Here is a 13,600-nt window from a genome sequence, read left to right as displayed (position 1 = left end):
AGATAATCAGTTTCGAGGGATTTGCTAGCGTGTCCATTTACTAACTCACAGATTTTTTTTACTTAACTTACTCTTTCTTACTATGATTTAACTTACATCGCGAAGTTAGCTCAGCGGGTGACGAATTGGAGGGGTAATCTCATTTGAAACTTAGCGCTTGAGTCTCTTTCTTTGTATAGTATGTTCGTGTGTTTGGGCCACTGGACGCCGTGTGGTTAGCTGAAGCAGACAATCGTAGTATCGCACAAGGCAGTTCGAGGATGGCCTGTTGCATGTGAGAGCAGCCACACTGGCTCACTTTTCAGAAGATTTTGTCTTCATTCACATGGTGTATGCTCTCACATGCAACAGCCATCCGCAGAATGCCTTCAGCGGGGACGGTTCAGATCAATCAAGAGTGGGAGAGTGGAACCCACTCTGCAGTAGTAGAATAGCATTTTCTTTAATTATAATTGGCTGTGTCTGAAAACCAATGTTTTATAGGTTACGTTCATCTAGTGGATCAATGAGACCCACCAGATGGATGGCCCAGATCATTTGTTCGATCATGAGTATGATTAATAAGGACAGGAATTGTGTAATGTTCATGGGACTGCAATTTCTAAAGATTAGATTTCAAATCTCACCTTCATTAAACAAACTTAAATTAATTATTGTGCACAAATACTTTAGCATTCAGACCTGAATGAATTTGAAGGGAATGAAAAAACCACAAATTTGGAAGTGTAATCTAATACTGAACTGTCAACATATTCTCAGATACTTTCAAGTGTTGAGCAATCCTCGATGACTTGTAACAATGTTCTAAAGATGGTTTAGAGCTTCAAAATTGTGTTTTTGGTGTGAAGCAGGGTCCCATCCAATTGTCTCTGCACATGCACACAATCGGCATGCATTGTTTTTAACTTTGCTCATTCCTTGATCTGAAGAAGAGGAGACCGGTCGGGTTGTTCATTCCTTGAGCCTGTCTTCTCATTCCATACCTCCAATCTTTTCTGGGCTTCCAACACCTGAAATCCATATCAAACGGCATGGGGTGTCAATGACTAAAACAACATTTATCCATACACCAAAAGCCCTCTCCAAAACTTATTAAAAGACTCAAATTTACGTTAATGCTCTGTTCGTTTAAGAACATGACAATCGATTGTGAGATCAATTGAGTGCCTTCTAATTTTAACAAAAGAATTCTATTAGAAGCTCCTAGCTTGTACTAGGATTTCCACTTTCTCAATAAATTGGCTCATAAGTCATAACCATTGTGAATATGTCATAGCTTAAAAATTACGACCCTGGATAAGAAAACAGATTTCTAAGCAATTGTTCAAATCTCGGTCGTCCAATCTTATGGTCACAAATATCTGATGAGTGCATCTCTACAAATGAAGTTGCTGGACATATTGATTGCCTAGATCATGCTAATGTCAAACGCAGGTGGGGTTCACTCATAATTACTCTTCAGCATATTGTCTTATTCATTTAATTCATCTGATGAGGCTCGTCTAATGCCAAAGTCAGCTGTGAAATGGCTTTCCACGAATTTGCCTAGCGAACCCCTTCCCCCAAAAGCTCTTAAAAGCCAATTTAAAAAATAGAAGTAAAGACAAGGTAATTTAGTGCAATTATCAAAACAAGGCAATGCCATTATTGCCAATATCAGTGTCCTTAGAAAAATTACCTCTTTGTTCCAGTCAGTTCGGAAGGTGACCCATAGAAGAATTATGGTCTGCATCACGGTACCCGCCATCATCCCTGACCATATTCCCTGCCAATTGATACACAAACACATATCTATACATATAAGTATTCACTTCTTCAAAATAAGCGTTACTTAATTTTCTCAAGGATTTTGAAGTGGATATGGTCAACTACAATGAAACTTAACAAGGAACAAGGCATCTTTAATTTGAGGCACATTTGACCACCATGAAAATTATTCCATGGAACATTTGACAGCCCAATGGTGAGAGACAAGCAGAGAAGGTGGGAGAGGACATGAGTGGAGAAAACATGGGAAGTTTCGAAAAAATGGTGAAAAACACCCTAAAGAAATTTGTTTTTTACCTATTTTTTCAAGGGACTATTCATACTATCCTCACACCCACTCTATATCAAGTCTCTCTCACTCACCGGCTCATACTAACACATATTACTCGGAATAATTTTTTAATAGTTGCCAAACATGCCCTTAATGTTACAAGCATAGAACAATTTTACAAGTCAAATTTTCAAAAAATTAGAGCAATGTTCGGGAAGAGGCCAGGAAAAATTTAAACAAAAAGCATGTGTGTTTTCTATTTAACAAATACATATTCACTATGCATGTACTTATTCTTACTAATGCCATACAATTAAATGGACCCAAAAAGAGCTAAATGTCTATACTTGCAAGAATATGTTATGGATTCATTTCCTACTATGTCATCTTCTAAAATATATTTTATCTCACAAGAATTACTAATAATACATGAGAAATTCATTATTTATTAACAAAATTCATGTTTAATGCAGAAAATTTACACTAAATTCGAAAAACGCACAAAATTTGAATTATTCGTCAACTTCCAAATTTCGAAACAGGGCATAAAAAGATTGTTGATCGTTTCAAGAATTATTCAATCAGTTACATACTTTTGTAACTATGGTTACAAATCCTAAAAAGACGTGAACTACAAATCAGAAATAGAGAATGTTGTTGGGGGTTCCATGTGAAAGCAAAGATCCGACATCGGTAAAGTGAGAGATGTGGATGGGCTTTATAAGAGCTTGGGCACCCTCCCCTTAACGGCTAGCTTTTGAGGGTGAGTTATACCCGGGTCCGGGTCCGAACAAATGGTACATATCAGAGCAAGTGGTTAATTTAATCTGATGAGACTTAATAATGGGCTCCTCATTTATGTGTGAGCCTCACCAATTATTTTCATCCATTTAATGCAACTGCAGTTACTATGGTATACTTAATGTTTGATAAGAGAATTCCCAAAAGATGAGTGAAAAGCAAGCATTCATCTAGTGGGCAACCTCACTTCTAGCAAGCTCCACCGGCGACAAAATTTAATTTCAGAAGTCAACTTTACGGGCAGTTCCGAAATTTTGGGACTCAAAACCAATTTGTTTTGTTTTGTTATAATATAAATATAACTAAGGGCAGTGATAAATCGACTCCCCATGTGTCTATCTCTCTCCTCTTTCTCTCTCTAACATAGAGGAGGGAGAAAGGCACATGGGGAGTCGATTTATCACTCCCCTATAACTAAATAGAGACAAAACACAGGGATTAGCAAATGAATAAAGAAACAAATGAAAATATAAAGAATTGTATTTTACCTTAGCTCCCAAATCAAACTTAAAGCCAAGCAGAGCACCCAATGGGACACCAATCACGTAATAACATCCCACATTCACATACGCAACAAATTTTTGCCACCCGCAACCAACAGCGACACCTGACAAGAGTAAAATTATTAGAAAACTCGCGCTAATTTCCTAATTTTACGACGTAAATGGGTGTAAAACTAATTTTACTTCCATTTTCTACTTAAAAATTGATGTTAAATTTGTTTTACGCCCTTTTTACACACAGAGAAAAAGAGGCTAAGCAGAAAAGGTTGTTCGAGCTAGATCGTAATTCAAATACTTCTCTATTGTTATTTCCAGTGACAAATCCGTACAAATGAGTGGACACCATGTGGCTAAGATGCAATAGGTTGTATTTAACGAGCAATATGAATTAAATTGTTTTCATATGGAAATTCTTTATGTAAAAATTACAGAAAATAAGAATCACTCACTAATCTTAGATTGATAACACTGAACCCTAAATAGTTCTAATATTGACCACTTAAGAGATAAACACAAAAAGATAAACATAAGATGAAGATAATATTTGATAGGGCACAAATACGGTGGGAATGTTGGATCTCACCACGTGTCACCCGTGTGGCAGAGGAATCTAATCATGATTAGGAAAGGCATTAATACACGGTAAGACCACGTGATCTTGCTACGTGTCACCTCCCCGCCTCCAAAAACTTCATCATCACGATTATGGGCAAGATTACACAACAAAGCCAAGCGCGCCGTCGAACCAGGGGGGCAACCCAATCCAACAAAAGATGGTTTTCTCTTTGAAATGATAAAAATGTCCATGTGGCGCCCCATGAAGAGGATTTGCATACAAGATCAAAGTATAAATACGCCATTAAGTCCCTAAGAAGATGGGGCCGATCTAGCCTAAGAAAAGGAATGACTTTAAAAAGGGAGGCCATTAGAAGAAGCTCTAAACCATTAGTAAGATTTTCCAACTTTAATCAAGAGAGGGAAGAGGCGTTGGACGCCTTATCCCTCCCTCTATCCTCGGCCCCCAACTCGCCCACCCAGATATCAGAGAAAGAACCCGTACGTTGGTCCTGGTAAACTTGATTATACCTTCGCCATTTCTTGTTGTTCTTTATATCGTTGGTTCAGAATCTGACTTGGGTGTTGAAGTGGTCGTCCGGGACCCACCATGGACCTCTCTGACCCCACTTTGTTTGTGATTGCAGACCCCAGTGGAGGCTCTCTACCCACCGCGCGATCGCGAACCCGAATTCTGGCGCCATCAATATTTTCTTAATCTAAACAACTACCTAATGTCAACATGCTAGGTTTGAGACTTCCGAAGTTAAATAAAATACTTTCCGGCAATGTTGCAAAAAGGTCTATATATCAAATATTTAGGGGAACCTTTAACGTTTTTCTTTGCATTTAAAACTTAACGAATAAAATTGGGGGGGGGGGGGGAGGATATTATTTCCCAATATTTACTATTTTGGTAATTGAATGAAAAAGTACGTAGTAGGGTTTAAATGTTTAGACAATTTGATATGATGAAGGAACAAATGGTGGAGAGGCAAATAATCAAAATAACAAACACTGAGAAAATAGAAAGAAGTACACAAATGGAAGATAGGCAAGACAAACTAATTAAAGCTTTCTCTTAAAGACTTATTTTCCTACTTATGCAGGTGGCTACCATAAAATTAAATATTGACTATACAATGCTTGTACTATGATCAAGGGCTGCACCCCAAGTTCAATAGGACCTAGCATGCCGAACTTAGAGAAAAAAGAGAAGAGTGAACAGGAGTGTCAATATAAAACATTGAGAGTAAAAATACTATACTCAAAAGATCATTTCTCACTTTAAAAAAAAAAATGAAACCCTGAGCCTTCTTTTATAGAAGATAAAAAGACCCGAAGGCACCCTTCACAAATAAACAAGATACCTTTTCACAACAAAAGTTTCCTTTGAATGGGAATACCATTTCACAAATCGAATTGTCACCGTGAATAAATCAAAAATAAAATATTTTAAAATTATTCAGGAGTAAATTCTTACCAGATAAAACGGGTTGGACACCATTTAGAATGAGAGTGAGGCCTAACAATGGGCAAAGTTCTGAGACCGCTTTAGCCACAGTTTCTCCTTCTGTGAAGGCGTAGCTGATGACATTGCGAAGTGCGAGGACTATGGTAGCTGCAATTACGGCAATGATGAAAGAGCTTACATTCACCACAATCACAGAGAATGCCGCCGATTTTGGATTCCCAGCACCCAACTCATTGCTCACCCGCACACTATAGCTCAATATAAACAAACGAATTAATAACACATACAAATAGTAACATGCCAGAAATTTACAAAGGACAGCAATTTTACTCCTGATTATGCTTTAGGCCCTGTTTGCTTTGGACTTTGAGAACCGATTGTGAGTCCAAAATGGATTAATGAAACTAAATTTGTGTTAAATTTTGAGTGCAACAATCAGTTTGGGACTCACAATCGATTCTCAAAATCCAAAACAAAAAGGGCCTGAAGCATGAAATAAGAGTTAGATTAAGGTCCATCTGATTATTAAGTAATGGCCCATCAAAGTGGCGACCCATATTTGACTATGTAAATCAAAGAAAGTGTATATGAATTTGAAAGTACATGATAGAAAGAGCTTGTAATTAATTGAGTTGAAGGTCTAAAATTATGTCACTAATTATAATTAGAGATCAATTTTATTTATAATAAATGTTTGCAAAATTGAAAATGCCGAAATTATGCACTGACACTCATCTAAAGAGTGGAATTTGAAAAATCCAGCAACCTAGAATAGCATTGAATTGAAGTCTGTGTACTCAGATGACAATGAAGCACTAACAGTGATGTTCGTGTTAGCATTTTCTTGTAAATACCTATTGAAATGTGTTTTAGATAAGGAGAATGTGTTTATCAAAACAATATGTACGTGCAAATATCAACCCCTCTAGAAAAAGACTAAATTGTTACATTTAAAATAAAATAAAGGGCACCCAAGATTCATTGAAGACATGGTGGATAAGGACTAGAAAAAGTAAATGAATTAAATAAATAAGGCTACTGAAATTTCATCCTACACAATCGAAGTTCCGATCTTTATGATCGTCAGCTAATCGCTTCCGCGACCGCTTGCATAATCGCTTGGAATTAATTTAAAGATTTACCCAAAAACAAAGGGAATTTGGCCATTTGGTACGTTGGACGCAAGATTCAACTCCCACCTACTAAGCACTTGTTTCTTGTCTGTTTGAGCAAGTGTAGAGAAGCTGGGTGCAGCTCCTCAATCTCTAATACATATGGGAACATAAAAGAAAGCGTAGTTGAAAAATATAACTCACCTTGCAGCTGCGTTGAATCCAACCGAGATCATGAAAACCCAGCCATTGATGGTCATGCTGCATGTGACAACAATTAAACATCATTTTGTAACTCACATTCATGTATTATTTTCATTATTATAAGCATAAAATATAAGAAACTAAGATATGTAGACGACGGGATACAGTGGGAAATAAATGGCAACGACTGATTAACCAACTCGGAGGCCCTGTTTGGACTTTGGATTGCCAGAAAAAAACATTTATCTTTTTCCGTGTGTAAAAACAAGTAACTTGTACAAATATTTTTCCTTTCGAAACTTTTTCAGAAACAGAGCCGGAGGAAAAGATGAAACAAAGTACATCATGGACAATGATATGTTGAAATGTAGACTCTTAGCACAAAGTAGTTTTGGACTGTTCCTTGGATGAAACATGGAAGTTGATCTGTATTCTGTGCTAACTCATTTCATTGAGTTAAGAAAAACAGCAGCAATAATAGGAGGGTTTTGCTAACGAGTGAGTGGCCTTGCCGCCTTGGTGCATATGAAAATGATATTTTACAGACAGTACTACATCCGGGGTGCCAATGCATATTTTACACACATGTTTTGATAATGAAGTCTTTGAATAAGTGTATTTTACACTAGTTAAGGTGCATTATTAAAATTATTTTACGCATGCCTTTCTGGGTAAATATCATTTTACACAAAAAAAAATTACACTTGTTAAGGTGCATTGGAAATGATATTTTACAATCATTTTACTCATGCTGTGATAGAAAATACACTTATTCTGAGACTTTAATATCAAGACATGTGTAATATCATTTCCATATACACTTTAACGACTGCCCTTATGCCACTCGTCAGCAAAAACCCATAATAATAGGCTACTGATATTGGCACTACCATGTTTTGTTACTTGCACCAACTCTCCTTGCCAATTCTTATTCTTTAACTTCTCAAGACTTTTGTTCATTTTAGTTAGTCATCATTATTATTAGGCTAATTATTAGGGGTGTAAATGGATAGTCGGAAATTCGATTACCGTCCGCATCCGAATCTGTTTAAAGTGAATATTATCCGAATCCGTTTCAAGCGGATATTATCCGAATCCGTTTTCGAGATATCCGGCTCTTAGCGGATGCGAATCTGGTAAATGGTATATCCGATCCGTTTAACATCCGAATCCGAGAAGTAAATCATTTTTATTTATTATTAATAATATCATTAATATTTATTTTTAGTAATGACACACTATCTTTTGTTTCTATAAGAAAAGTGAATATTCTTTTTAGAAAAATAAAAATAAAAACAAAAATAGCCCAAACCCATTCCATCATATACAAAAAAAAAAAAAAAAAACCCCAAAGACCACTACCAACACTATCATCCATCCCCATCCCCATCGCCTCCCTCTCTCTCTCTCTCTCTCTCTCTCTCTGCCTTTGTTTTAAAAGGAAGAAGATGATATCATATATTTTAGGATTTGAGAGTTAATTTTGTGAAGAGAATGTAGAGGTCTAGTTTTAGGGTTTGGAAAATTCATTCGAGTAAGTAAGAGAAAAAAGATAAAGTGCTGCAATAAAGTGTTCGAATTTTTCGGATAAACGGATACGGATAATATCCGAATTCGAACAATATCCGACGGATACGAATTCGGTAATAGATATTAAATATCCGTCGAATCCGAATTCGGATAGTGTATATTGTAATCGAATTCGGATATAGCCATATCCGCTCCGAATTCGATCCGTTTACACCCCTACTAATTATAGAACTCTCCCACATGACCGTTCGGTCATCACAACCTTTCATTGTGGTTCTTCATTACACCTCTTCTCTCTCTCTCTCTCTCTCTCTCTCTCACACACACACACACACACACACAATCCAACGGCTATGTAAACGATTCATTCAGTTACATCTCCCACCCTGCCACCGCCTCACCTCCGTCTCACCTGCCCTCAGACTTAGGTGGAATCCACCTAACGATGCCCCCACGCCAAGTCATAAACTGACGTGGCAGATCGACACCATTTCCCATTGATGCACGTGCTCATTCATGTTGCGAAAACAAGGTTGAAACCATTTTTTTATTATTAAAAATAAATACATAATATATAGATAGAAAACCATGCATGTAATTTCTTAATACAAATGATGTTGGGAAAATATTTTATGACGAAGGTTATTAACCCATTCGTCACATCCATCTGATCGAGAGCTGATATCACCTATATCAGGAATTTCCTTCCAATGAAGGCTAACTTGCCAATTGATCGTACATCACGATTTCACCACATAATTCATTGTGTTTTTTTGTGATCGTGATACGATCTTCCACAGGGGTTTAACTTACAATGAGGGTTATATCTACTCTCCCATTGCGGATTTGCCATACAACGAGAGTTTGTTGCGGATATTCAATCGAAGGCTAACTAGCCATCAATTCCTAAAAAGCTCTCGACAGCTAATTAAAAAAGAAACGACAATGTGAGTTCGGCCTATTTTCAAAATAAGGCAGTACAAATATAGCCCCACGTTCGTTTTTGTACCATTCCACACGATTTGTACATTTTGAAATGAAAAGCTTCATCAGTTTGTAAACCAACGAATGACTGAAAAGTCTCAGTTCAAAATAAGAAGCGGAGTTTATAGGTACTGAAATAAGCAATTGTGATAGGGTCTGTAAAAAGTCAAAATTAGAAAGAAAACAACCTTTGGTTAAATATCCACTACTAATTAATAGCATATAATCTTAGGCTACTGATATCTGCAGGAGCATGGTTTGATAATGGGACGAACCAACCTCATTTTGCATTTTTAGCCAGCTTTCAAAGGTTATTACGAAAAAAATTGTGTCTGAAATTACTTAAAAAAGAAAGAAAAATGGAATTGCAGGTTTTGCGGAAAAGGTTGAACTGTTGTGACCGATGGCGGGTCCCACCGGATATTTTATGGGATGGTAAAGCTATTAGCAGAATGATAAATTCGCACCCATGCAGGATGATTCGCCTCCTCTCTTAGGTCAAGGAGCTTTACAAGGGTGCGTATTATCCTACAGGGCGTGCGAATTTATCATTGCCCGACCATTAAATGGGTCGAATGTACCAAAAAAGCTGGCAGGCGTAGCCTTCGCCTCGGGACTGTGAATACACATTCATTGTACACACGAGAATCACGTGGATCTAATTTTAAACAAACCGAGGTTATTTAAATTTTTAGGGTACGTGTGAGACGTGGACATGATCCGAATGGATGATCCTAGCCCTTCAAATAATCAAGCCTTGATTTAAGGTTCCCATTAGAAGAATCTGAGCTGTTGATTTTCGTAGTCATTTAGCATAAACCAGTTTAGTTGGGAAGCAAGACCCATGTTGGTCTGCAAGATAAATGGTTTTGATTACCCATTTATTGGCATATGGACCCAAAAATAGACCTTTATTATAGATCCGACCGTCCATTTGATGGACAGCTGACGAATGGCGTTTGTGGAATGTTTTAATTAAATATTCGCATAAGAAAATGATTCAAATAAAATGCTACTGATATTTGCACTACCATGTTTTAATAATTGCACAAACTCAACTCGTCTTTTCCTTTTTAATTGGCTTTTTAGATATTTTTTGGAAAAGGGCTTTACCAGGCAATTTCAGGGAAAGCCATTTTGCATTTGACCTTTGCAGGAGCGAACAGCCACCTCGTACCAGTTAAATTAATAAGACAAAATCAACTTAAAAGTGAGCTTATGTGGCTGCTCTCTCGTGCAGAAGTCAGCCGTGAAAAGATAATATGATATAGTGTAATTATCAAAAAATGGTAGTGCTAATATCAGGAAGCATAAATAAAAACGAATATTTTGCTTACCAAATGGAAAGAGAGTCCAAGGCCACTTCCGGATTCTTGAGCAGGCCCGCGAGCAACACTAGTATCTGAAAATACCATGTCTCAAGACACAACATGACAGCTGATGCCGCCGATAGTTTCAAGAATTCGGGCAGTCCGGAAAAGGCCCGAATCGAGAATCCGGTCCATGTATTCTTACACCGATTGCTGGTTACAATATACACGAACTGCGCTATAACAACAATCCACCAGGACAGGCTCAACACGAGCGAAGCTCCGATCAATCCGAGTCCGATCTTATAAACCGCGATCCAACTTAAAAAGAGATGAAGCACGAGAGTCGCAGATGAGATGTAGGCACTAGGCGCGATTATGCTCTGTGCTTGGAGAAACTTTTGTATAGGAAAATTGAGGGCGTAAGCGAAAATCTGAGGGATCAGACCGTAGACGAACACTGCGGCCGCAGCCGCGATTGTCTCGGATTGGCCTAGGAGGATTAGGATCGGTTTTGAGAAGATGTAAATTATGGTAAGGGGAATTCCGGTGGCTGCTAGGAGGATCGCAGATCTCTGGAGATAAACTCCGAGCATGTCGTACTTTCGAGCTCCGTAAGCTTGGCCGCACAGAGTTTCTACAGCACTTCCCATTCCAAGCTGACAGAAGGAGAAAAAAAGAGTCAGTGAGTTGAGAACTTGAGATTGATCTCCTCGAGTCAAGTTCGAACTCGTCTGAGTTGACTCAGCCAGTTTTTTTTTTTTTTTTTTTTTTTTGACTATCAAGGGAAGATGCACTAGAGCTTTTATCGAGTCAGTAGCCACTCGTTCGAGTTGACTCGACTCAACAATTTTCGAGCTGATCTGAGTTTTCCAGTTTTCGAACTATAAACACTCACACCGATCGCCAGAAAGAACTACAACTCTTGACTAGTAAACATTCTTCACTGGTATTCTTGCAAAAAAATGAAGAAGACGAATTAAGAGTAGATTGAAAAAGTGTAACTTGCCATGAGTCCGTAGGCAAAGACTTGAATTCCAGTGTTGCCGAGAGAGGATGCAGCGAGCTCAAGATTTCCAAGGTGACCGGAAAAAATCTGAGTAGCCATAGACATAATATAGTTGAGAACGTAGACGAGAATAGCTGGTGCCGCGAGTCGGAAGAGGAGCTTTAGTTCGATGAATATAGCGGATCGGAGCCGATAAAAATAGGGAGTTTCGGTATCAGAAAGTACGCTTTCCAGCTGATTGCTGGATTGATATTCTGCAGCCGAGAAGGACCGCATGAACGGTGGAGATGGTGGTGGTGCCGCTGGTGGCGATGATAAGATAGGTTGGTAGAGTTTTTCTGAATCCATGGAGGAGGAAATTAAGAATGTTAGTGGAGAATGATATGGCAATGGAGAGGTTTTAAAGGCTTGGATAGAGAGGTAAGTTTCTCCAGAACAACGGTCAGGATCAAACCACGTGTACTTAATTCTATTCAATGAATGTAGCTGGGGGGATAATATCTTACTCGAGCGATTGAGATTAGCTTTTTTCTTACCAACATATTAGTCCCATTCTCTTGGTCTTGACTCTTGACTGAGGCGGCTGTTGTGTTCCAGACTTCCAGCCATATATCTTGGTTGGTATCCGAGTTTATTTAAAACCATGTATAATGAAACTGAAATTTTTTTTAACCATTAAACATAGGGCAAATCCACCCCCAAAATGATAAATCGACTCCCCTCTCTCTAACCCAGAGGAGAGAGAAAGACACATGGGGAGTCGATTTATCATATTTGGGAGTCGATTTATCACTCCCCTAAATATATTATAAATGTAAATTTTAATAGCTATTAGATATTTAAACTAGGCACATAATGAGAAAAGTAGGTTCTATTTTATTTTCCAATTAACAACTTGTTTTTTTGGCATGAATATGTTCACGCATAGGATGTGAGATTCTTTCAGCTTTAACTACCTTATATTTCATTTTGAGGAATGATAGATGCAAGAGCCCCTTTGCATAAAGAGCTGGAAAAGGGCCCTTGATTGGATCACGTCATTTTCGCTAACCTTTTAAAATCAGTTGAGAAAGTAAAATCAGTTGCAATTAGATCCAATGAAGGGCCCTTTTCCGGCTGTTTATGCAAGGGCGCCGTTGCATCTATCATTCCTCATTTTAGTATCGGTTTCTATTTTACCCCATAAAATTAATTATAACAGCCGGTTTTTTCGCATAAACATCTTCACATATAGTTTGTGATTTTCTTGTAATTACAAAGAGTCGATAATTCTACCTAAGTTGGAGGTGGAGGGGTTAAAATCAATGCTGTTGATCTTGTTGACATCATTAGTGCTGTTTGTTGAACATCATTAAATGACTCACATGTCATGGTCCCATAATTATAAACAATGCCTTCTAGGAAGACGTGTAACAACTCTTCTCTTTATTCATTTTCATTATATATAAAACAAGAAGGGAAATGCTGTTTCTATTTTGCTTGTTTTTGTCCCAAGTGAGGAAAAGTTAAAGAGATGATATGGAAAGACGAGTTTTTATATGGACGGTACCGCCCTTCATATTTGATCCAACGGCAGAGCACCTTTTTTAAGATGCTGCTGTTGGATCAATATCAAAGGTGGTACTTTTGAAGTACCACCTTCGCATGACTTAGAAATGGAAATACCATTTTAAAATAGCTTGTGTGGTACCATCACAAGCTACTTGTGATGGCCACCTACTTAGGTTCCATCACACTCAGCGAGCAGCTAATGTAGAGGCGAACCATCTAGCTCGTACAGGAGTTGATCGCCCCCTGATCAGAGATCTTCAATTTCTTACCACCGCTATTTTGTAGATTTTGTTTGCTCTTTCTCTCTGTCTTTCTCTTTTATTTTCTATTAAAAGCCCACCATTTCAAAAAATAAAATAAATAAATAAAAGCACATGCCTTTCACATAGGGGTGTAAACGAGCCGAGCCGAGCTTGGCCAGGCTCGGCTCGGCTCGTTAAGCTCAAAAGGTGGGCTCGGGCTCGGCTCGGTCAGGCTCGCGAGCCTTATTGAGCTCAAATTATATTAATTTTACACCCCTCATCTTCCC

At 38.0% G+C, this 13,600-nt stretch overlaps 1 protein-coding gene across 1 annotated transcript; it reads right to left on the bottom strand.

Annotated features, from left to right (window-relative positions):
• Positions 1 to 608: 608 nt before the first annotated feature.
• LOC143892906 (protein DETOXIFICATION 40-like) lies at positions 609 to 11,903 on the bottom strand. The gene is made up of 7 exons (XM_077397816.1): positions 11,521 to 11,903; positions 10,539 to 11,170; positions 6,688 to 6,744; positions 5,381 to 5,619; positions 3,328 to 3,446; positions 1,679 to 1,765; positions 609 to 1,010 (listed from the first exon to the last, which is right to left on the bottom strand). The coding sequence occupies exons 1-7, from the start codon at positions 11,866 to 11,868 to the stop codon at positions 912 to 914; spliced, it is 1,581 nt and encodes a 526-aa protein (XP_077253931.1). The 5' UTR covers positions 11,869 to 11,903; the 3' UTR covers positions 609 to 911.
• Positions 11,904 to 13,600: the final 1,697 nt, after the last annotated feature.

This window comes from Tasmannia lanceolata, unplaced genomic scaffold (genome assembly GCF_043159265.1).
Source record: "Tasmannia lanceolata isolate RefF3 unplaced genomic scaffold, GAP_Taslan_0.1 ptg000015l, whole genome shotgun sequence".
NCBI lineage: Eukaryota > Viridiplantae > Streptophyta > Magnoliopsida > Canellales > Winteraceae > Tasmannia > Tasmannia lanceolata.
The sequence above is the reverse complement of the archived record's forward strand: the minus strand, read 5'-3'. Positions and strand labels throughout refer to the sequence as shown.

Bases quoted from the DNA above. Each gene is read 5' to 3' on its own strand.
- LOC143892906 (XM_077397816.1), bottom strand. From the start codon at position 11,868: ATGGATTCAGAAAAACTCTACCAACCTATCTTATCATCGCCACCAGCG. The intron at 6,745-10,538 runs GTAAGCAAAATA...TGTCACATGCAG, and splicing joins TTGGACTCTCTTTCCATTTG to CATGACCATCAATGGCTGGG. The intron at 3,447-5,380 runs GTAAGAATTTAC...TACTCTTGTCAG, and splicing joins TGTCCAACCCGTTTTATCTG to GTGTCGCTGTTGGTTGCGGG.